Source organism: Dipodomys spectabilis, unplaced genomic scaffold, assembly GCF_019054845.1.
Source record: "Dipodomys spectabilis isolate Male_0828 unplaced genomic scaffold, ASM1905484v1 ptg000321l, whole genome shotgun sequence".
In the NCBI taxonomy this organism is placed as follows: Eukaryota; Metazoa; Chordata; class Mammalia; order Rodentia; family Heteromyidae; genus Dipodomys; species Dipodomys spectabilis.
In genome coordinates this window covers 310,889-336,280 of record NW_024870998.1, presented here as the reverse complement: position 1 = coordinate 336,280, position 25,392 = coordinate 310,889, and the positions used below count along the sequence as shown (strand labels likewise).

At 43.3% G+C, this 25,392-nt stretch overlaps 1 protein-coding gene across 8 annotated transcripts in view; it reads left to right on the top strand.

Moving 5' to 3' along the window:
* Traf3ip1 (TRAF3 interacting protein 1) overlaps positions 1 to 25,392 on the top strand; it is a 68,632-nt gene that overhangs the window by 36,382 nt on the left and 6,858 nt on the right. For all 8 annotated transcript variants that reach the window (XM_042702346.1, XM_042702345.1, XM_042702344.1 and 5 more), the window contains one exon: positions 5,482 to 5,558. In XM_042702346.1, coding sequence (XP_042558280.1) covers positions 5,482 to 5,558 — 77 coding nt within the window. The remainder of the gene's footprint in view (positions 1 to 5,481; positions 5,559 to 25,392) is intronic.

Genomic DNA, 25,392 nt, shown 5'->3' with positions numbered 1-25,392 from the left:
CCTGGCTTGAGCATTTAAGCTCCCTTCCAGGGGCGCTCTTGCTCTGGCCTGGCCAGCAGAGTGTGCTCCACCGGCTGGTGGAGCTCTCGAACAGTTCCCAGTTTTAGTGGGTCCTGTGGTCCGGGTGTTGGGGTAGGGAGTCTAGGTCAGGGTCTGGGGATTCCCTCCAGCTCTGGTCTCCCTTGAGGGATACACTGTCCCCTGATGGGTACTCACCCTGTAGGTCGTCAGTTGTTGTTGCAGTCCGTCAGTTGTTGTTGCAGTCCGAGTTCAGTTGGGGTGGTTGCGGGCTGGGTTGGGCGGCCCCCCGCCGGGTCGTTGCGATCGCGATTGGGCGGGTGGTCTGCGGACAGGTCCCTTTGTGGCGCTGCTGGTGCCGGGCGGCTTTGGCGGGATGGAGCCTCTCCGCTCCGGTGGAGAGTGATGGGTGGGGTGGGATCCTCCTGGAGACTCCCGGCTGGTAGGTTTCTCTGTTCCTGGCGATCCGCTGTTCTGCAATCGGGTACCTGGTGATCTGCAAGCAGCCCCCTGTGTCTCTGTGGCTCCGGCAGCCCCCGCCGGGCCGGCTGGCCGGCGGCTTGGCGCACTGCCGCGCGGCCAGTAAAGGTTGGGGGAGGGGTCTTCGCTCTTCTCTGTTCTGAAATTCTTCTTTTCCTCTCTTTCTTTTTTTTGTTATTTTCCACCTCTGGTTTTTCTCTGAGTGTTCGTCTTTTTGTTGTTGTCGGTCTCTTGGGGAGATTAAAGGTTGGAACTCGAACTCTCTTTTTGGTTGGAGAGAGCTGTGGTGTTTCCCTACTGCCCCGTCGCCATCTTGGTCCCCCCTAAACAGTATTTTTTATGTTTAATTATTTTTTGAGTGTTAGTACTGGGATTTGAATTCAAGGTCTTATGCTCTTGCTTGGCTTTTTTTTTTTTAGCTCATGACTGGCACTCTACCATTTGAGCCATACCTGCATTTTTTTAATGTTTTTTTTATTGTGAAAATACTGTACAGAGGGGTTACAGTTACATGAGCAAGATGAGTACATTTCTTATCAAGCATTGTGGTCTCCTCCTTTGTTTTTCCCCTACCATCCCTTCCCTCCCACCTCCTCAACTACACTCCTCCCTTGTCCCCCCCCTCCTAAATTGTAAAGTTCGGTTTTCAACATAGCGTCTTGTCCATCTCATTGTTGCAATGGGTCAACCTATATCCCTGTTTAAACAATTTGTTTTTTCCCTTCCCCTCCCCAAATTACACCAACATCAAATACAGTGAAGACAGGGGTTATACTGTGGGGGAAGGACATAGAAAGCAACAAAAAAATCACATGGTACCTTATAAATATATTAGAAACTATAGCAAGAAAGAAAAAAACCACTTGTGTCCCTATCTTGGGGTTCATTTCGCTTAACATCTTATCTGACATTTTCTGCTTGTCCCAAACATACACTAGTTATTGCAAATAAGGAAACCATTGGACCTATGTTTCTTTGGGCCTGGCTTACTTCACTTAATATAATTTTTTCCAAGTCTTTCGATTTCCTAACATGGGACAATGTCATTCTTTCTGATGGAGGCATAGAATTCCGTTGTGTATATATACTTCATTTTCTTGATCCATTCATCTACTGAGGGGCATCTGGGTTGGTTCCATATCTTAGCTATGATAAATAATGCTGCAGTAAACAGTTGTGCTGGTCCCTTTAGTATGGTCTTGTTTGTGATCATTTGGGTAAATGCTCAAAACTGGGTTGCTGAGTCATAGGGGAGCTCTATGTGGAGTCTTTTGAGGAACTTCCATACTACTTTCCAAAGTGGTTGAACAAGTTTACACTCCTACCATCAATGCAGTAGGGTTCCCTTCTGGCCACATCCCCTCTAGCATCTGTGGTTATTACAGTTCTTGATTATAGCCATTCTAACTAGGGTGAGGTGAACTGAGATTCTCATGCTCTTGCTTGGCTTTTTTTTTTTAAGCTCATGACTGGTACTCTACCATTTGAGCCATACCTGCATTTTGAACATACCTTTTGGTGGTTAATTGGAGATTCTTATATCTTAGTCTTAGACTAAGATATGGGCTGGTTTCAAACCTTGATCCTCAGATCTCAGCCTCCTGCATACCTAGGATTACAGGTGTAGCCACCAGCAACTTGCTTCAATTTTTAAAAATTAGCATACATTAGTAGCACAAGGTAGTTTTATTGTGAATTTCCACACATTATATGATGTATCCCTGTCAGCTTCTAGCATTTCTTTCTCTTTTTTCTCTTTTTAAAAATTTTTTAACAGTCCTGGGGCTTGAACCTCAGGGCCTGGGCACTGTCCTTGAGCTTCTTTTGTTCAAGGCTAGCATTTTATCACTTAAGTCACAGCACTACTCAGGCTTTTTCTGTTTATGTGGTACTGAGGAATTGAACCCAGTGCTGCCAGGCAAGCCCTCTACCACTGAGCCACATTTCCAGCCCCTCTGTCATTTTTTTACTCCCACCCCCACTTTCTAAAACAATTTCACTAGGTTTCTCTCCCTCCCTTCCTTCCTTCCTTCCTTCCTTCCTTCCTTCCTTCCTTCCTTCCTTCCTTCCTTCCTTCCTTCCTTCCTTCCTTCCTTCCTTCCTTCCTTCCTTCCTTCCTTCCTTCCTTCCTTCCTTCCTTCCTTCCTTCCTTCCTTCCTTCCTTTCTTTTTGGATCCGGTCATAGGGCCTGAACTCTGGGCCTGGACACTGTCCCTCAGCTCTTCAGCTCAAGGCTAGCGCTCTACCACTTGAGCCACAGCGCCACTTCCGGCCTTTTTCTTTTTGTTTATGTGGTACTGAGGAATCAAACCCAGGGCCTCATGCATGCAAGGCAAGTGCTCTACCACTGAGCCACCTTCCCAGCCCCTCTTTTTCTATTTTTGTTCATACAAATTAACTTCTTCATCCTTATTAATCCTCATTCTCTTTGTTAGCCCTTCTGTTTTACTTTTCTACTATTTTCATTTTTTAGTGTGTAGTAATTGCACAAATACAGGCACATATTATATTTTTTTCAGAATAACCTTCTGTTACTTTCTCTTCCTCCACCCTAATCCCTATTGATGAACAACTTTAATTGAGATTCCTTATGCTGTCATCATACATAATTGCATTGAAATTTCAAAATTATTCCCCTCCTTCCCTCCCTCCCTCCATCCATCCCCTTCCTTTTCTTTCCCTTTCCCTCCCTTTCCTTCCCTTCCGTTCTCTTTCCTTTTCCTTTCCCTTTCCCCTTCCCTTTCTCTTTCCCCTTCCCCTTCCTTTCCTTTTCCCCTTCCCTCCCCTTCCCTCTCCTCTCCTCCCCTCCCGAGGCTTGAACTCTAGGCTTGGGTGCTGTCCTTGAGCTCCTTGCATTTTGCTCAAGGCTAGCACTGTACTACTTGGGCTACAGCACCACTTCAGTTGGAGATAAGAGTCTCATGTACTTCCCTTCCCTGTTTTGCTTTGAACTGCCTCCTGAGTAGTTAGCTCTAACTTTCTTTTTCCTTCTCCCTTCCCCTTATCCTCCTAAATAGTCCCATAGATAGAATCATGTCCTGTATGTGTGCAAATGTGTAAATAACTTAGCTTATATATACATATACATATATGTATATACATCCTCACAGATATGTATGTATTTTTGGTCTATCTTCCACATATGAATAAAAACAAGCTTTGACCTTGGCTTATCTCACTCAGTGTTTTCCAGTTCCATCCACTTTTTTCTTTTTCTTTTCTTTCTTTCTTTTTTTTTTTTGGTGTGTGTGTGTTGGGCTTGAACTCTGGGCCTGGGTGCTGTCCTTAAGCTCTTCAGTTCAAGGCTAGCTCTCTACCACTTGAGCCACAGTGCCACTTCTGGCTTTTTTTGCTTATGTGGTACTGAGGAATTGAACCTAGGGTTTCATGCATGCAAGATACTAAGCCACCTTCCTAGTCCCCATCCACTTTTTTCAAATGACATGATTTCATTTTTCCATATGGCTTTGTGATATTCCATGGTGTATACGTATTGTGTCTTTATCCCTTCATCTATTTTTGGGCATCCTGGCTGATTCCATTGTTTGGCTCTTGGGTCTTGTACATTGGGTCTTGTACACCTTTTTCAGATAGATGCTCAACAGTGGGATGGTGAAGTCATAGAGAAGATCTACTTTTAGTATTTTGAGGAATCTCCATACTGACTTTTACAGAGGCTCTATTAAGTTTACATTTCCACAGACAGTGTAAGAGGGACCCCTTTTCCCCATATTCTAGCATTTGTAGTCACTTGTTTTCTTGATGGCTGCCACTCTTAGGTGAGATGGAGTCTTAGTGTGTTTTTCACTTACATTTCCTTTATGGCTAAGGATATTGAGCTTTTCTTTGTGAATTTGTATTTACTCTTTAGAAAACTTCAGACAATATATTTGTCCATTTTTTAGTTGAACTATTTGGTTCTTTATTGTTGAATTTTTCTGAGCTCCTTGTATATTCTTCTTCTTCTTCTTTTCTGGTCCAAGGGCTTGAATCTAGGACCTGGGCACTGTCTCTTAGCCTCTTTGTGCTCAAGGTTAGTGTTCTACCACTTGAGCCACAGCACCACTTCTGGCTTTTCCTGAGTCATTTATTGGAGAAAAGTCTCACAGACTTTTCTGCCTGGGCTGGCTTCGAGCCATGATCCTCATTTTTCAGCCTCCTGAGTAGCTAGGACTACAGGCGTGAGCCACTAGTGTCTGGCTCCTTCATGTATTCTTTATATTAATCTTTTATCTGTTGACTAGCTGGTGATGATTTTCTCCCATTTCATAAATTGTCCTTTGGTTCTGGTACTTCTTTTCCTATGCAGAAACTTCTTAATATGACATATAGTTCAATTTGTTAGTTCTTGTTCTTGTTTTCTGGGCAGTTGGAATCCTATTCAGAAAATAATACCCATGCCTGTAACTTTTAGTACTTTCCCTTAGTAGATAGATTTAAAGTTTCAGATCTCACATTGATTTTTATTGGAGTTGATTTTTGCACAGGGTGAGAGATAGAGGTCAAGTTTCCTCTCCTGCAGGTTGATCAATGTCTTAGCACCATTTGTTGAAGAGGCTGTCTTTTGTCACATGTGTATTTTTTAGCTTCTTTGCTGAAAATTAGCTGTATATACCTGTGGAGCTGTATTCCTGGGTGTTCTATTCCATTGATCTTTGGATCTGTTTTTGTGCCAGTACCTAGCTGATTTTGTTCCTGTGATTCTACAGTATAATTTGAAGTCTGGAATTATGATACCTCCAGCATTGCTCTTTTAACTCAGAATTGTTTCCTTGAAATATTTGGAAATTTTGTAGTTAATTTTCACTGCCAGCTGTTGTATTATCCCAATGTGTGGACTGTGTGTCTCAAAAAAAGATTATGAACTATTTTCAATATAGTAAAAGAAAAGAATTTAGTATTTCTCCCATCCTCCTACCTATTTAAAATAGCTTCATTGAGGCAGACAATAAGCTTTAACATGAAACCACTGATTTTTAACAGGTGGCCTTGTGAAAAAAATTCTGGAGACCAAGAAAGATTATGAGAAATTGCAGCAGGCGTGCAAGTCTGGCGAGAAGGTATGGAACAATTCTGTGTACACTGGTGTTTTGCAGTCTCTCTCACACATGCCCTTTTAAAAGTGAGAGCTGTCTTTCAGTCAGATGTTAGGCTTCCTAGTGTTTCTCTGATCAGGAAGTTCTTCTGCGTGGATTGGCATTCAACCCGTTCTGTGGAGCAGCAGCTTGACAAGGGAGTCCAGTTCTGTTTGTCCTCATGGCCTCTCCCACTCCTCCATGCCCTGCTTGCAGAGTAATAGCAGGAATCTTAAAGGCTGGCACTTGCGTATGTGTTTTGTTCATGCCTGGTCTTCTGATGGTTGTGTGCATGGTAGTTTTGGTGGGCCCATGCTTCCCATCCGTCATTGTCCTTTATGCCACAGTTAGGTTTCTCTTAGAGCTGCTGGAATCAGGAAGAATTTTAAAAGAATGTGGCTTTGTGGTAGAGAGCTTGCCTAGCCTGCAGCAAGACCTAGGTTCAGGTCCTCAGTACTACATAAACAGAAAAGGCCAGAAGTGGTGCTGTGGTTCAGGTGCTAAAGTGCTAACCTTGAGCAAAAGAAGCCTAGGAACAGTACCAGGCCTTGGGTTCAAGCCCCAGGACTGGCAAAAAAAAAAAAAAAGTAAAATGGGCTGGGAAGGTGGCTCAGTGGTAGAGCGCTTGCCTTGCAATGCATGAGGCCCTGAGTTCGATTCCTCAGCACCACATAAGCAAAAAAAAAAAAAAAAAAGTAAAATAATTTTTTTATTGTTGTTGGTCCTGGGGCTTGAACTCTGGCCCTTGGTGCTGTCCTTGAGCTCTTCAGCTCAAGGTGAGCGCTCTACCACTTGAGCCACAGTGCCACTTCTGGTTTTTTGGTGGTTTATTGGAGATGAGTATCACAGATTTTCCTTCCCAGGCTGTCTTTGAACTGTAATCCTCAGATCTCAGCTTCCTGAGTAGCTAGGTTTACAGACGTGAGCTACCGGGGACCAGCAAAGAATTTTTTTTAACAGAAAAACGTTCTTGGACATTAGCTTTATCAGTCATTAATTCAAAAAAAATTTTATATGTCAGGGTGTATGCACACACCTATTTTTCCCCAGCTGAATTAATAATTGTTCATTTTAGATAATTCTGCTTAAAATGTACTGGCCTGTCACAAAGATAGGACCTTCACTAGCCCACAAGAACTGTAAGGTTGAAATTTAACATTAGAGGGAACCTTTTACCCATAATAAGTAGACAGAGAAGTTGGTCTCTGAAGCTTCGCTGCCAGCCAAGGAGTTTTTGTTCTTCTGAAGGAGAAATGCTCTCTGAGATCCATGTCCTGTTGTGGAATTTCACTAGTCGTTTTCACATGCACAAGCATTGTCCTGGGGATGTACCTTCTATGAGGGTACTTTCGAAACTCCTGTTGGTTTACATTTTACAGCTCTGTTTTTCATACAGAGAATACTGGGACTGTGTCTCCAACTGTCTCTGAAGAGTACCTTTCAGATTGGCAGATCTTTTCACTCCAGAAGATGGAAGGAGAAAATGTTTTTGGTGACTGTTTGTCACTTCGGAAAGTTTCACACTTCGGGTGTGCACTGCAAGTCAGAGGCGATATGTGCTACAATTGGGTAAACAAGTCTCTGAAGTTTTCTGAAGACATCCATAAACATGAGACTTAAGTTTACCTTACTGGTCAAACATTTTTTAGTTCAGTATTTTTAAGATAAAGAAATAAAAATATACAGAAAAAATCACAGTGTTTTTTGCCCCTGTTCAGTCCTGTTCCCCTGAGAGAAGCCACTGCATGAGTTTGGTATGTCCCTCCTTGTACATGGACATAGTATTGTGTTGTTGACATGTTAAGCAAGCTGCCTTCCTCAGGAAACATGTCTGAGGCTCTCCTTGTTCTGATACCTGTGTGTCAAGTGTATTCATTTTATTTTATTTTTTTATTTTTTATTTTTTTGAGGTCAGGTTGTGGGGCCTGAACTCTGGGCCTGGGCGCCATCCCTCAGCTCTTCAAGCTCAAGACTAGCACTCTACCACTTGAGCCATAGCACCACTTCTGGCTTTTTTGTTTTTTGCTCATGCGGTGCTGAGGCATCGAACCCAGGGCCTCAGGTATGCAAGGCAAGCGCTCTACCACTGAGCCACTTTCCCAGCCCCAAGTGTATTCATTTTAATTGAAGATTTGTATTTCATTATTCCCTTCCCTGATGAACATTTAGTTCCTTGAGCCATTTATTGTTACAATAGGGCTTCCCTAGGCTCCTCCAACAAATAATGTCACACATTACTTGTTGAAGTATCGTACTTAAATTATTTTAGGAAGATAATTCTATCTTTGTGTTTGATTCCACCCCTTACTCCCCATTTCCATGTCTCCTGCTGTGCAAGAGTCTGTGTCTCTGAGCAGGAATCAGCAAAAATTTTCTTCAGGGGCCTGATAATCTGTATTGTAGGCTTTGAACCATGTGGTCGCTATTGCCGAGACTCAGCCCAGCTGGTGTGTGAGAGCTGTGCAAGCTGACCTCTCTACATGTGTTCAATAACATTTTATCCACAAAGACAGGACCTGCCAGGCCTCGGGAGGCCGCAGCTGTAGACTCCCAGGAGGAGACGCATCTGTCTCCCCACAACTCTATGCCAACCACAGTGAGGACGGAGGAGACACTCCCCTCCTTCAAAAGGCTCTGTGCCCTGCCAATCCCACACTCCACCTCCATGATGCCCCACCCCATGCTCTGTGCTTCTTGAGACTGTGCTGCAATTGAGTGTGAATTGAATCACAGCGTAGTGTTCACTGTTTGGGGGAAGGAGCCTGGCCTCTTTTATTTGTCACAGTTATTTTTGCATCCATCTATGTTGCAGCATGTATCAGCAGTTGATTCTTTTTCTGTTGTCTGGGTAGTGAGTATTCTACTGTGTGCTTATCCATGTGTGTGTTGCTCAGTTGGTGAGCATTTGGTTAAGCTGTGACAAACATGGCTGCTGTGAGTATTGCTGTACTAGTTTTTGTGCAGATGAGTGTCTTCGTCGTTGTCTTGTGTAATACCTGCTGAGTTGTGTGCCCAGTGTCTGTTGAGCTTTGTGAGCTGCTGGCAAGCTGTTCTTCAAAAGGGTGGCACAGTGCACCACTCTACAGCCTACCAGCTACAAATGCATACCAGTCACGCCACAGCCTTATGTGGCAGGGCGGGGCCTGCCTTTCTCAGTGGCTAGTGATACTGAACATGATTTGACATCCTTGTTTCTTCTTTGGCACAGGTTTTTTCCCCAGTTTTTAATTAGGTTAGGAGTTCTTTTAAAATTCAGATTATAAGTCCATTAGCAGGTATGATAATGCAAGTATTCTTTTTTGTTGTTGTTGGTTGTGGGGCTTGAACTCAGGGTCTGGGTTGTATCCCTGAGCTTGTTTTGCTCAAGGCTACACTCTGCCACTTTGAGCCACAGCATCACTTCTGGTTTCTGGTGGTTAATTGGAGATAAGAGTCTCATAGTCTTTCTTGCCCAGGCTTGCTCTGGATCGTGATTCTCAGATCTCAGCCTCCTGACCAGCTAGGATAACCAGCACGAGCCACCAATGTCTAGCTCTGATTTGCAAGTATTCTTTTTTCTAACCTTAAGTTAACTTTTGTATTGAACATGGTTCTAACTTCATTTATTGTTGCATATGGTATCTAAGTATTATAACATATGTTGAGTTATCATACTTAAAATTATTTTGCCAAAATGATGGTTGTAAGATTCTGTTTTGAGTTTTGAGTTTTTTTTCCCCCCCGCACAGTACTGAGCTAGGCCTTTCCTGCACTGGTTATTTTTTTGAGATACCAGATGGCACCTGAACCACATCTGCCTGTTTTAGCCTCCCTATTGTAGCTGGTATGATAGGCATGTGCCAGCACACCCATATTTCTTCTACTGAAACAGAATCTCATGGACTTTCTTGCCCAGGCTAGCCTGGAACCACAACCCTCTCCATCTCAGCCTACCACAAAGCTAAGATGACAGTTGTGTACCAATCACACCCAGCTACTGGTTGAGAAGCAGTCTCTGAACTTTCTCCTGGTTGAGACTCCCATTCTCAGACTAAGTGGCTAGTTAACTCACTAACAACTTGAATTACCGCTTGTTTTCTGTACTAAGTGTTTTGGGTTTATTACCTCCATCCTAACATCAGCCCTGGGATATAGCTACAAACAGGATCCTTGGTGTAACACTCCTGACTTAAAAATGTGCTATAGTGCAGGTATCTCTGCCATAAGCCCCAGAAAGGTCAGAGGCAAAGGTGTGAGTGCCACACCGGAAGGATTAGGATACACTCAGCAGGTGGAAAGAGCGCCAAAAGTGACCTCGGTGAGCTTTGATGCCATGAAAATCTTTTTGTTTTCAGAGCTCTTATGGTTTATTCACTCTTTGCCCATTGTGTGTGTGTGTGTGGGTGTGTTGTTTGCCTTTAGGTATTGGTTGTGTATTATAAAAAATATAGTGTATATATTATATCACCAAGTCTATTATTATATATGTAATGTATATCATGGGTTCTAATCCCTGTGTTGCATATGCTGTAAGTACTTCTCAGCTTGTTACTTGTCTTGACTTGTCTTTTTGTGTTAAAATTTTCACATTTAAAAATTTTTCTGTTTTAATATGAAATTTCATCAGTGTTTTTCCTTATAGTCTGTTCTGTTCTGGTTATAAAGGTGCTCAAAGTCATTACCAATAATTGAAGTGATCTTTTTATGCATAGGTCTCTAATCAGTCTGGAATTCTTATTTTATGCTATATGGTAGAGCCCCTCCCACCTCCACTTGCACTTTGTAATGTTGCCCTGATGCTGAATTCAGGCTTCCTTTCTGCTTGGATATATTCCTGGGCTCTCTAATGTGTTCCCCTCCTTGCTACAAGTACTATGCCTTTATATAGACCTGGAAAAGATTTTCTAATTGTCCCTCACTCTTCTCCCACTCTGCTTGTCTTAGTTGTTATTAAACCATTAAGCTATATGGAAAATTCAGGATCAGTTTGTGTGGTTCCATTAAAAATCCTGTTGTTGCCAGGTGCCGGTTACTCACGCCTGTAATCCTAGCTACACAGGAGGCTGAGATCTGAGGGTTGTAGTTAGAAGCCAGCCAAGGCAGGGAAATTTGTGAAATTCTTATCTCTAATTAAGCCCTAAGAAAACCAGAAGCAGAGCTGTGGCTTAAGTGGTGGACTGCTAGCCTAGAGCACAAGAACAGCACTCCACCGAGTTCAAGCGCCAGGAATGGCACACACACACAAATTCTGTTGTTATTTTAATTTAAATCAGAATAATGTTGCTTCTTTTTTTTTTTAGGGAGAGCATTTTGTCATGTAGCCTGTGCCAGCCTCAATCTCATGAGCCTATATTTAAAAGACTTTAGGGATACCACCAGAAATCTCTTAGATCTGGTTAACCAGGATACACAATCAACACACAAAACTCAGTTATTTTTCTCTGTACCAGTAATGGATAGGCTGAGGAAAAAAATCAGGAAAATTTATGTCAATGTAGCCTAGATAATAAATACCCAGGAAAATAACACAGAAGGTAAAAGACTTCTACAGTGAAAAAAATCTACAAAACACTGAGGAAATTGAAGAAGACACTGGATAATGATGAGTCAGCAGAAGTAATTTTGTGGAAATGTCTGTAGTGTCAATGCAGCCTATACATTCAGTGCATTCCTCACCAGAATTTCAATATTGTTTTGCACAGAAATTTTTTTTTAAAAGCCATCCTAAAATTTATGGAGACAAAAAAGGCCCCCAATAGCCAAAGCAATCCTGAGTGAAATGTGCCACACTGGAAGTATCATAACACCTGACTTCAAATTATACTACAGAGCCACAGTAAAAAAGACAGCATGGTACAAGCGCAAATAAAAAGCACATAGAAGTAAAATGGCCAACGAATATGTGAAAAAATGTTCAACATTCCTGGCCATAAAGGATATGCAAATGACACTGGGCATCCATCTCCTCCCACCCCCCAGTCAGAATGATAACCATCAAGAAAACAAGCACCAACAATGTCGCTGATGATACAGGAGAACAGTGGTCAGTATGGAAGTGCCTCAAAAACAGTGAAAGTAGAACTTACATACAAGCCTGCTGTACCACTCCCGGCTTTATCGTTGAAGAAATGTAACTCAACATACAATAGAGACACCTGGACACCATGTTTACCGTACCACTTTTCACAGTAGCTATAGAAGCAGCATAGGTGCCCATCAACTGGTGAATGGGTTAAAAAAGAAGACATACATAGAAAATATTATTCAGTTGTAAACTGGTGGTTTGCAGGAAAACAGATGAAACTGGAGATTATCATGTCAAGTGGAATAAGTCAGACTCAAAGGCAAACATTACATATTTTCTCTTAGACCTAAAAAAGTGACATGGATGTAAGAACAGGACTTGGGCAGCAGGACCAGTACAAGAGAATACCAGGTGATGGATGAGCGAAAACAGAATACAGGACCCAGTAGAAGCGTAAAGAAGGGAAGGAGTAATAGAGGGGTAAATACAGTCCAAGTATAATCTGTGTGTACACATAAATGGTTTGTTGTTTTATAATGAAACCACTTTCTGCGATTAATATGCATTACCAAGAAGAAACAGAGCCCGTGCTGGTGTTTCAGGCCTGTGTTCCTAGCTGCCTAGGAGGAGGCTGAGGTAGGATTGTGGTTCAAGGCCATCCTAGGCAGAAAAGTCTACAATCCTTCTTAACTGATAATTGGGTGCAGTGGCACATGCCTGTCCTCCTAGCTACTATGGAAAGCCTAAAATAGGTGGGTCGGTATCCAAACACACATCCAGTTAGGAAGTGAGACCTTATCTTGAAAATAACCTATGTAAAAAAGAATTGGAGTTGTGGCTCAGTGGTAAAGGGCATGTCTAACAAACACAAGACCCTATACTAAGGATTGAAGGAGGGAGGGAGTGAGCAAATGAACATGGATAAGTAGAATTGGTTCCCTGCCTGGCTGAAGCCAAGGTGTTCTGGAACCACCAGACCATCTCTGAGATGTGGTGTGCACATAGTGTCAGGAAGCTTTGCCAAAGGCAGAATCAGAAATGAGGTTACTAGCTATCTTTTCCATAGCTGTTCATTTCATTCACATTTTCCTGTCATAATGATGTTTGAGTAGAGCTTAGGATTTCAAAAATACTCTGTCTGTAAGCACAGTTTTCCTTTTCTTCCAATAATATTGTGTCATTATATTCCTTGATGAGACTTGGAAAAAAAGAGACCCTCTAGCAAAGAATCTGCTTTGTGTTTTGTAGATATTTTTGTTTTAAAAAATGTCTTTGTTAGCCGGACACCGGTGGCTCACATCTGTAATCCTAGCTACTCAGGAGGCTGACATCTTAGGATCAAAGCCAGCCGGGCAGAAAAGTCTGTGACTCCAATAAGCCACTAGAAAACTGGAAGTGGCGCTGTGGCTCAAGTAGGTAGTGCGCTTGCCTTGAGCTAAAGAGGTGAGGGACAGCGCCCAGGCCCAGAGTTCAGGCCCCACGACCAACAACAACAACAACCACAAAGTCTTTGTTTTAATTCCTTTGGGTCTGAGTTTTAATATATTCCTTGGTGATTTCTTCCTTAACATGGGCTTTAGAGGGCTGTTTTTAGCTTTCATGTGTAAAAAACTTTTTTTTTCAAATTGGTGATATTTGCTGTAATAATTATCAATAATTTGGAACTGAGTCTTCTTTGTGGCTTCATTTGTGATTCAATATTTCACACACTTGCAGAAGCATGTCTGTGTTGCAGCTGTATTTGGGGTCCAGGATGAAGCACACCTTGTGGATTCACAGAGGCGTGTGGAGGAGAGTGCTCTCCAAGAGTGTCGGCCGTGTGCTCTGTCAGCCATAGTAGCCACTTCGCTCATTCCCCATTTAAAAATGCAAATAGCGTTTCCTCAAATTGCGGTATGCCTTTTGTCTTCGTACATTAATTTTTTTTTGAGGGAGTATGTTTCAATGCTAAGGAAATACATAGTTGTAATCTGGGCGTTTCTCCAGCCTGTCTTTGAAGTTAAATTGGAAGAAAAGCTATTTCTTACTGTGTTAATGGACTTGAGCACCCATTGTAGTACAAATATGTGGATCAGATAGATGATTTATGGATCTCCTTCATTATCCTGACTTTACATCCTTGCTTCTCAAGAGGAAATATAAACTTGGTTAGTATAAGATGTTAGCTCCTGCCAGCATTTTCTTGACTCAGGTTTATTAGTAAGGTTTTGAAAGTAACCAAAAGAGCAGTTTTAATATGTATTCTTTCTTTTACAAAAACTTTTGCTCTCCAAGACTTTATAAGTAAAGATACTTTAGAATTGTGGTCAGAAATTTCAGAGATTGCTCATTTAAAGCAGTCCTATTTTTAAATCTTTTTTTTAATACCATTACTCACTTTCTATATTTTGTTTTATGTCTATTTTTATGGTCTGTGAATTCTAGTACTTTTTCTTTTCATTTAAATTCTTTACTTTGAAGACCTTTGGGGTACTTCTTTCTGTAGACTTAGACTTTTTGCTGTTTTGTTAAAGTTTCTGTGACTTTGCTTTTTTCTCCCTTTTCTTGGTCATGTAAACTGAGTCCTAGTCTGGGTGCTGGAGGCCACACGCCCCGCCGTGTGAGAACTGGGTATGTGGTGCCTTGGCTTGAGCATGTGTTTTACCTCACTTCTCAAAGTTTTAGTGAGGACGTAATGCAACAAATGTCCAGAGAAATTATGGATGACCGTTGCAAAGAAGCATTTGTTTGAGTGTAAATGAGCATGTCACATTGTGAAATGCCTCTTGGTGGATACCAGGTTCTTACCATGAGCACAGACATAGATAGTGTACAGCTAATACTATTTAGCTAAACTCCTATAGGAGAGGAATTTTATTCTTAACTCTCGTTTTTAGTGATCTGCATAGATTCTGATTATTACTTTGCTGGGTAGGTGGCGCAATTTCATTACAAATGCTTAACCCTGTTAGAAAAATACTGTTCTATACCCAATTTGTGGTTCTAGTATTTTTAAAATAAGAATACTGTTTTCATTGAAATTTCTGTGAAGGACATAAAAGAGGACATATGCTTTTTATATTTACTCACTGAAAAGAGTTAGCTAAATTGGGAACCATTGAAATCAATTTTAGTCATGAAGGGTAGAGGAGAAGTTGTTGGTTTAAGTTATATAGCCAGTTAATCCTAGCTACGCAAGGGACTGCGTTTGAGGATCACGGTTCAAAACCAGGCTGAACTGGAAAGTCTGTGAGACTCTTATCTCTGCTGAAAGTGGAGTTTCCGGGTCTTGTGTTCAATTCCCAGTACCACAGGAAAAGGCAAGAGGGGAGGGAGAAGAGTAAACAGAGTTCTTTTTAGCGTATATTAATTGTACATTGTGATATTTCCATATGTGCACATAATGTACTTTGATCAATTCACCCCCTGTATTTGTTAACCACACTTTCCTAAAGGGCAACATTGGTAGTGTTTTTTCTTTTTAAGGAAATAAGGTGATGGTTTTATCTTCCTGAGTCGTAGATTTTGAATATATCTTTAACTGTGAGGCCTGAAGGTCTTAAGTTTTGGGTCTAAAATGATCACCATTACACTATCCTGTAAAAATTAGATGCCAAGCATACCACTTACAACAATTTAGACTATGGATATATTATAGACCAAAGATATATTTAGACCAAAGAAAGGTCTGGAGCCATCAAAATATTCTGCTTTATGTGAACTTAATGAAGGTACTTGTGAGAAAGTAGATGAGTTGTTTGTAGACAAGTTCATGATAGCAATAAAGTATTAATTACCTGCAAAAAAACTTGAATACTCATTTTTGACTTGAGAGAATTTGAGTATAAAAATATAGTTGTATCCTCACAGATATTTCCAAGTTGAATAAGTCAATATCTGTTTATTATGACTGTCCAATGAATTTAAGTATATATGCCTGATGGCTAGGTTTTAGTCACTTGTGGCCTGACAAGTTAATGTTGATCCTGAATCCATCAGTACTATTTCCACGCTGTGGCCGCCAGTTGAGTCACCAAGTGCAGTGGATGTGGGCATTCAGACCATGCTGTAATATGTTGAGTGTCTTAGGCACAGGTAAATCAGCTGATAGGAACCAGAACAATTGGAAATTGACTATGAAAAATCATGGACTCTGTAGAAGCACAGAGAAGTCTGTAGAGGAGTCAGTATACATGGAAAGGGCTAAGCCTCTAGGACCCTGGAATTGACCCCAGGAAGGGAAGGGGGTGTATGCTCACAGACTGTGGGTAGAGGGCTCATGGAGGGTCATTTGCTCTATTCTAGAGGTGAGGAATATCTGGGCCATGGACTATAAATGTGTGTGCTGATCATTTTATACGGCCCATAGATCATGTTACAAATATCCAAATGGCCCTTGGCAGAAAAAAAGTTTCCCACTCTTGCGTGGAAATGGAGGAATAGGCAAGTGGCAACTCCCTTTAGTGCTGGCAGCCTGAGTTCTTGGGTGCCGGGGGTTATCGGGTGGGATTGTAACCCAGGCTTTGAAATCCAGAGTTTGTCTGTGTATGTATGCTAGTATTGGGGCTGGAACAGAAGGCCTCATGCTCCCACAGCTCATGCCACACCTCCAGTTCTAGGTTTTTACTAGTTTTAATTGAAGATTCAAGTCTTGAGAATTTGCCTGCCTGGGATTTTTGTCTTAACACAGCTGGCTCTGAACTATGATCCTCGATCTCAGTTTCCTGAGCCATGGGTGTCAGCTTAAAAGCCAGACTCTTCTAGCTCTAGGTGCTCCCGGTCAAGGTAAGCTCTGGGCTTTCAAACCAGACACTTAGGGTATAGTCCATAAGTAGAGGATTAGTACTCCACATGTTCAAAGCTAGAGACGTAAAGCTGACTGGGGTCAGAGGCTTATTGCTCTGGGCTTTGAGGACTTGCAGTGCAGTAGCTGTCTGCCTTGGTTTCTTTCAAGAATTCTTCTACAGCCAGGGCTTGCAGCTCTTGGCTTTGATTGTCTTCTCAGCAATCCAGTTTCTGTTCTCAGCCTGTTGCGATCTTTTCAGCCACTATCTTGCTGCTGCTGCTGCTGGGGTGAGGGGTGGAGAGGTAGGAAGAATCTGGACTGAAGCCCCAGGTGCTCTTGTTTGTGTGGCCACTCTACCTGTGATTTAAAACACACACACACACACACACACACACACACAAATATTGCTGGGCGCTGGTGGCTCATACCTATAATTCTAGCTACTCAGGACTCAGATCTGAGGATTGTGGTTCAAAACCAGCCTGAGCAGGAAAGTCCATGGGACTCTTATCTCCAGTTAACCACCAGAAAACTGGAAGTGGCGCTGTGGCTCAAGTGGTACAGTGCTAGCCTTGAGCTGAAGAGCTGAGGGACAGCACTCAGGCCCAGAGTTCAAGACCCACAATTGACAAAACAAAACAAAACAAAACAACCTACAAATAGGCAAGAAAACACCATTGTTGTAACACAGGGCTGGGGTGTGAATAGTGTATAGGAAGAAGTCTTTCAGACCAGCAGGAAAGAGTGGCATACCCCCTGCTTATGTGAACAGAAGACGACTATGGCAAGCTTGTAACACGGGATTTTCTGCTGTCGCTTGTGGTGGACAGAGCTCACATGGCCCCTTTGGTGTCTGCCTCCACAGACAGTAGAGATCACTAAGGTTGCCTCCTGGTAGAAGTCAGCGCTGGCTCAGTGGTGGGTGTTGCATCTCAGTGGTGGGTGTTGCCTGCCAGTGTGGTTGCATCTCCACTGCCAGCTGCTGCAGCTATCTGAGAAAGCCAGTGAGTGAAGTGAATGCAAAGAACTTTATTCTGATGAGGAGTATCTTGCATAAAAGCTACTGGTCGCTCTGTCTGAGATGTGTTCTCGTATCTGTGTCTTCTGTCCTGCTTTCTTGTATGACTGGGTATTGGGTTCTTGTGCCCCAGGCTGTGCTCTGATTGGTTCCCCATTTTTGATTGGTCAGGTGCCACAACACTCCTATTATTAATTCCTAATTAGGTCCCTTCTGCAAATCTCCCAGGGTCATGAGAAGGCTAAGGAAACTAGAAGGGGTCAGGGAGGGACAAAGGACAATGTCTCTTTTGCATCTGGTTTCTTTTTGTTAAACTTGTTATGCTATCCAGGCACCTCTGTTATAACTTGATCTTTCAAAGAGACTGTAACTCCACCAATTATAGTCATATGGCTTCCAGTTTCACCAACTACCAGCCTTACACAAGGCTCAACCACAAGCCCCTGACTGAGTCCCTGGCAGGCTCTCTTCCTCTTGCCTAAGTGGGAGTCGCTGCAGAGTGGCAGGATGGCTGAGAACACACAGGGGCTTGTCCTTCTAGAAGTGGAGACTTGCAGTGCTCCTGCAAGTTGCAGGAGTGGTTGTGGCTGGAGCAAGGTCTCCACTGAGGTTTCATTCCTTCCGGTCGGAGCACAGTTTGTTCAGAGTGATTTAAAGTGTTGAAAAAGCCAAACTGCTAAAGAAGAGGCTGCTTGGCTGACAGCTCAGCAGCTAGGCATAAGAGAAAGGTCTGCCTCCCAGCCATGTAAAGCACCTAATAGCTTATTTATTCAGTGGTATTGGGGTTTGAATTCTGAGTCATGCACTTAACAGGTAGGTGCTCTACCACTTAGCTTCAACCCTGAGATAAAGTCTCTCTTTTTGCCCGACATAGCATGGCTGTGTGATCGTCTTACTTAGACCTTCCATGTAGCGGGGATTAGAAGCATGTACCACAACACCTAGCTTCTTTTAATGCATGGGGGTAGGAGGTCTTGCTAACTTTTTTGCCTGGGCTGACTGGCTTTCTATAAGACATCCATTTTTTACAATGTAATTAGTAGGGAAATGGAATGCATGATAGGATTAAAGGCTCCCTTCCCTATGACGTAAAATACTGTGTCTTCAGTATAGTTTTATTATTTTTGCTGCCACATGCAGAAAGAGCTTCCATTTCTGTCTAGAAGTTTACACCTGTGTGGGTTCCTTTAAATGTTGGTACTTTCCTGGCTCTTAAGCAAGAAACTATTATTGACCCAAATAAAACCACCAGTTGGTGCACTTCCTCTTAAAAATAACGGCTCATAAAAGACTTGTATCAAAATCCATTATGACTAAAATCTTGTAGTAAACTATGGCTGGTGAAGCATTTACTTGGTGGGAGGAGAGGAGAAGAGAGAAAGGGAGAGAGAGGCAAAGGGAGAGGGGAGGGGAGAAGAAAGAAGGGAAGGGAAGGAGAGGAAGGGGGAGATGGGAGGAGAGGGAGAGGAGAGGAGGCAATGCCTATATCAAGTAGCCTGCATCATAGGATAGCAGTGGACCAGAGGTCGGGTAGCAGTGGATCAGAAGTAGTGGGTCACAAGTAGTAGTGGGTCACAGCTACTGGAGATGGGTAGGTCACAGGCAGCAGTGGTTGGCTGGAGAAAGTCCATGAGATTCAGGAGCAAGCAAGACTGGATTATTTACAACTTACTCTGTAGGTTCCAGCTAGAACAAAAAGACAAATGTTGATCCTGAAAAGGAAGAGCTAGCAGCCTCCTCATGTGATGCTGGCAATTGGCCACTGAGTAAGTCAACTAAACTTTAACTGTTAGCAAAAAAAAAAAAAAAAAAGCACACAAACATATGTGTTTTTGCATATGTATTTTCTTATATTTAATAGATAGAAATAACATGAATAAAGCTATCTTCCTCTCCTACTGACATTCACATAGGACAGATGAATAGTAGAAAAACGCCAGATGTTTTTGCATATACATGGAAAGCGTGGAAGACCCCCAAGGAGCAGTTAGGGCTAATTCCTGCATACTTAGACAGACAGACAGAGGCAGTTCTGGACAAGTATAAGGTATGGGGACAAAAGAAAATAAATGTTATTTTGAAAGAGGAGTATTTATTCAGGTTTCTCTCAGCCCTGGTGTTGAGAACTTTTCTTCTGGGAAAGAAAACCCCTTCCTTATAGGAGGCGTACCTCCTGATTTTAGAGAAAAAGGAGGCGGTCAGAAGCCCTGTTTGGGTTGTATTTTAGGGTAGCGTTTTGCCATCTCCTGGGGTGTGTGTGTGTTATGTTATTGTCCTGCGGTTCTCTCAAACAGGTGTTATCCCCACTTGTTAAGTCAGTCAGGAAACCGAGGCACATAGCTGTCCTATCTGAGATGTTGCTGATGGCGAGTCACAAATGTAGGACCCCACCCTGGGGTGACCCGAGACTGGGCAGTTACTCTCATCCTACCCAGCTCCTCACAGCATCCTGTGAGCTCACCGTCTGCACGGTTGCTGTAGTGAGCAGTTGTCTGTCACCTGGAAATGTCCCTGTGGCGGCAGTTCCCTCTGTGTTGTGCTGCTCACTGACGGTCCGGTAGTTAAGACCTGGTTGTCAAGTTGCAGACAGGACATACGTAGACATAGAATATGCATTTATGGAAAAGATCTGATGTAAATTGCTAACCCATTTAGAAGAAGCCATTGGGCATTCTGTGGTGGAATTGGGAGCGTTTACCTGTGCCCAGCCACGCCCTTCCTGCAGCACACCTACCCCTGGGGACTGGGACTCAGGCCAGATATTCAAGGTTAGATTCTGTATATGAAAAAAAAAATCCAAATTTTCATACTGTGGGCTAGATGAGAAAATTGTGGTATTTTGTTCTTGTAGTGAGTTAGTGTCCACAGTGCAGCAAACAAAATCCATATGGCATGGCTGGTAGCGTTGGCAAAGGAGGCAGGCTGTGATTCACCAGGTCAAGCAGCAGGCCTGCTGCCGCCAGCACATGGAGGGCTTGTGGCGGGAGCCAGGAAGGGGCACAGCAGGGTTCCGGGGCGCTGGCAGTGCCTTCCTGACCAGGTGATTGCTGCCAGGGTCCCTTTATTTCGTTAAACTCCCTAGTTTGTGTCTTACGTACTTTTCGTACGGGCATTAAATCGTACTGAGGGGCTACTTTATTTAACTGTCAAGGGATCTCACTTGGCCTTCCTTAGCAGCGAGCGTATGGCTTACCAGGGCATTTGGCTGCAGAGTACTTGGGCATGAACATGACTCATAGTAATGACTCTGGTGATCTGAACTTTTTCTTCCTCTGTGTAGGAAGGAAATGAACTTTTCACAGGCTACATAGAAACCAGTTCCTGAGGGCGTGGGAAAGTATGTTGTTTAATTCTTTGATTTATTATCTACCTTCTGTCTGTCCCCCGTGGATCAGCCATGCTTTTGTTCCATTTCTAGAGTGTGGCTCTCCAGCCTGACGCAGCAGCAGAGCAGGCAGTACGCAGCCACCAGCTTGTAGGAGGCAGGTGCCCGGCCCTCTGTGGCGCTGTGTCCCGCTCCTCAGAGCCTCTGGCAAGACCCAGGGGCCTTATATCTAGAACATTATTATTATTATTATTATTATTTTTGGTCCGGTCATGGGGCCTGAGCTCTGGGCCTGGGCGCTGTCCCTCAGCTCTTCAGTTCAAGGCTAGCGCTCTACCACTTGAGCCACAGCACCACTTCCGGCTTTTTTCTTTTTTTGCTTATGTGGTACTGAGGAACCAAACCCAGGGCCTCAGGCATACAAGGCAAGCGCTCTACCACTGAGACACCTTCCCAGCCCCAAGAACATCATTATTTCATTGTATTTTATTTTGCTGGGCCTGGTGCTTGAACTCTAGGCCTGGTGCTGTCCTTGAACTTTTGTGCTCAAGGCACAGTGTTCTACCACTGAAGCCATAGCTTTACTTTCAGCTCTTTGTGGTTAATTAGAGTTGAGAGTTTCATGGACTCTCCTGCCTGGAATGGCTTTGGACCGAGATCCTTAGATCTCAGCCTCCTGAATATCTAGGATTACAGGTGAGAGTCACCAGTTCCTGCTTGAGAACATTATTTTTAACTAGGAATTTCTTCTCTTGAAACACCACAGTTGAAATTTAAAGAAATGATCTCTAAGGTTGACAATTTTTATTTATGGGGCTTACTAAATAATCATAAATTTAAAGTCATTATAAACAAATGCAGAATGTGAATAATATGAATGATATATTATAATAGGTTTCAGAAGTAAGTCACTTCACCTGGAAAAATCTTGGAAGCATTTTTAAGAGAGAAGGGGGGGTGTGGAATGTGATTGTGTGTATGTAGTGTGCATGATACATAATGATATGTGTGAATGGTCAGACAGATGCCAGAGTACTTTACCAGGGTCCTTCCTTCCAGAAAGCAGCTGAGTAAATAGTCTGCAGCCCACAGAAGGAGGAGAAGGAGGGGGAGGGGGAGGGGGAGAGAGGAGGGGGAAAGGGAGGAAGAGAAGGAGAAGAAGGAGGAGGAGGAGGAGGAAAGAAGAAAGAAGGAAGGAAGGAAGGAAGGAAGAATCTGCTTGCCTCCATGGAACACACAGGCAGCCACTGCTGTCTGTGTGACCTATAGAAACGCCCTGTGGCAGTGATGTCAAGAAGCAGTGATAGGTGCAGTTCTGTGGCGTTCACAGCCTCCGTGCTTTTGGCTTAGGACTGCAAATGCCTCTGTAAGAAAGGGATTAATTTCATAGCTGGAGTCGTATTTTTTTTAAGATAAATGGGGAAGGGAACGTGTCAGTTAGAAAAGTTAAAAAAAAGACTTTGGCAGAACTGGGGCTTGAATTCAAGACCTTGTGACTACTAGGCAAGTGCTCTACACTCTGAGCTATGGCTTCATTCCTCTTTGCTTTAGTTTATTTTTTCAGATAGAATCTGGCCTTTACATGGGCCAGCATTGGACCATAATTCTATTACCACCTCTCAAGTAGGAATGCACTCAGGTGTGTACTACTGTGCCTGAGAATAGGGTCTCAGTTAAATTTTTTTTTCCTGGTCTGGCCTTGTCCAATCATTATCCTTCCATCTTTACCTCCTATGTAGCTGGGATTGCAGGAGTGTTACTGTCATACAAGGTCCACAGGTAAATTGCTCTGTGTGTGTGTGTGTTTGTGTGTGTGTGTGTGTTTGTGTGTGCGTGCGTGCACGCACGCGCACCAATCCTGGGGCTTGAACTCAGGGCCTGAATGCTGTCCCTGAGCTGCTTTGCTCAAGGCTAGCACTTTACCACTTGTGCCACAGCTCTCCTTCCAGCTATTTTTTTTAACTGTATTTTTTTGTCTTTTCTTTTTTGGTACTGGAGATCGAACCCAGGACGTTGCACTTGCTAGGCAAGAGCGTTGCCACTGAGCTACATCCCAGCCCTTTTTTTTTTTTTTTTGTTTATTTGTTTTTTTTGGGTCTGGTCCTGGGCCTGAACTCTGGGGCTGGGCGCTGTCCCTCAGCTCTTCAGCTCAAGGCTAGTGCTCTACCACTTGAGCCACAATGCCACTTCCAGCTTTTTTTTTCTGCTTATGTGGTGCTGAGGAATCGAACCCAGGGCCTCATGCATGCAAGGCAAGCGCTCTACCACTGAGCCACCTTCCCAGCCCCATCCAGCTATTTTTGAGAAATGTTTTGGAGCTAAGAGTCTCAGGGACTTCCCTGCCCAGGCTTTGAACTGTGATCCTCAGATCTCAGCCTCGTGAGTAGTTAGGATTACTGGTGTGAGCCATTAGAATTTGGCTGGTAAATTACTTTTAATAAAATAACTGATCCAGTTAAAGCTGGGCAGAATAGCTTGCTAGGTTGGGTTGACCATATCTATGAACTGATTTTTAGTAGGCACCAAAGTACTCCAGGCTCTTTGTAGTGTTCAGCTCAGTGCCATGTTTGCTGTGCGTGGGCTGGGCCTTCTTTGCTTTTGGAAATCCATTTACCATAGTAGGTGACATCTGTTGAAGTGTGTGAGGCACTCATCTGATTGTCAGCCCACTGAGTCTTACCTGCAGGATAAATGTTATTATTTCCACTTTATTGTGAGGAACTGAGGTGCAGCAGCCAAGTCTCAAGCTTCCAAGGAGGGGGTGTTATAAAAGGGCGGGGCTGGCGCCAGGTTCCTAAGTTGCAAGACCCTCACTGCTTGTTCTGTGCTTGCCACCGCCTGCCAGACTTATTTAGGTGGTATTTTGTATAATGGGAGACTTTCAGCAGTTTTACACTCTGCTTCTAAAACATAATATTTCATATAATGAATTCCTGTGTGGCAAGTGTGGTGTGGATTCTCACATTTTACTAGATGTATTAAGTCTTTAAAACAAGGTTGTGTTTATCTGGGGAGTAGCTGCTGTTTCTGCACGAGCTGTGTATGAATCAGCCTGTCATCAAGGTGGGCTTTCTACAGCATCGTCCCTGGTGGAGTTAGCCACCTCCACCTGATTGTTGATTTAAGTCAGAGCTTGACACTTGCCAGACTTGTAATGTTTTCCAGCAGTGTGTCCCAGTGTCTTTTAGAATAATAAGTCTCCCTGATATCATAATCCTGCCCAAGTGTGTCCTATTTTCAATTTTAATACACTAACGCTAAAACCTTTCAGCCTAGCATTCCAAATTCTGCTGATATGTGACACAGAAGTGAGGAGGAGTTTGACTAGCCATCAGAAATAGGAAGGAGTGCGGCCAGGTTACGTTCACATCGGTGTCCACATTGTAACTCCAGACTTCATTTGGCATCTGTGCATCTTATTTTCCCACCCTCAGTTATAGCCACACAGTCTTACGTTGAGTGAGCATGAGGCCAGTGCACAGAGCTGCTTGATAGTCACTGTGGATGGCTGCAGTAGGACTTTACACTTTTCCTAGAAATTATTGAGAGATGTAGCAATTGGTGTATGATGAAGACAGTGTGTCTTCCTCCTTGGAAAGTGGTTTGTTGCTGCATCGAATTCCTTCTAGTTGTCTGACATTTTACTTCAGAGGCATTTGTGTGGCTCTTGTCCCCTAGTTGCAGCAGTCGTTTTATTTTGAGGCAACTGTAGATTCTTCTGCATTTGGAAGAAGCACCAGAGATACACTGTGTGGTCTGTCCCCACCTCCCCTCGGGTCTCATTGTGTAAGAGTGTGGTTTGCCATCAGAACAACTGTGTTGACCTGGTACAGTTAAGATCTGTCTTGTGCCAAGTGCTGGTGGGTCACGCCTGTAATCCTAGCTGCTCAGGAGGCTGAGATCTGAGGATCATGATTTGGAGCCAGTCTGGGCAGGAAAGGCCATGAAACTCTTATCTCCAATTAACCACCTAAAAACTGGAAGTGGACCTGTGATTCAAAGTGGTAGAGCACTAGCCTTGAGCACAAAAATGCCCAGGCCCTAGTTCAAGCCCCATGATGAGAGGGAGGGGGCGGTTAGAGGAGAGAGGAGAGGAGAGGAAAGGAGAGGACAGAGGAAAGAGGGGAGAGATCTGAGAGAGAGAGAGATCTGTCTAATGCACTTTGGAACCTCATCATCCTTTTCCTCCTCCTCTAAGCCCTGGCCACCACCCATCTGTTCTCTAGTATTTTCAAACATGTTTAAGGAAAGGGAGCCTATAGCTGTGACTTTCAGGTCTCACATTTTTACTTAGCAAAATTCGCTGAGATTTGTCCAGGTTGTCGTGGGTCCCAACAGTTCAGTCATTGCTGGTTACTTTTTCATGGGGTAGATGCACACAGTTTATTTAATCCAGTTAAGACATCTGAGTGGTTTCTAGCCTTTGACTACTGAAAATACTATCTGTATACATTTTTGTATAGGATTTTTGTGTGAATATAACTTTGCATGTCTTTGAGCCAATGTCTAGAGTATAACTGATGGCCTGTATGTATATTTGCCCATTCTCCCTCACTGTAATAAAGTGCCTGAGGAAAATTACTTAGAGAGGAGTTTGTCTTGGGATCATGGTCTCAGAGGCTTTAGTCCATTGTTAGCTGGCTCCAGTGCTATGAGCAAAGTCTGTGGTAAGGCAGAGCATCAGTGGAGATGGTGGGTGGTGCAGAG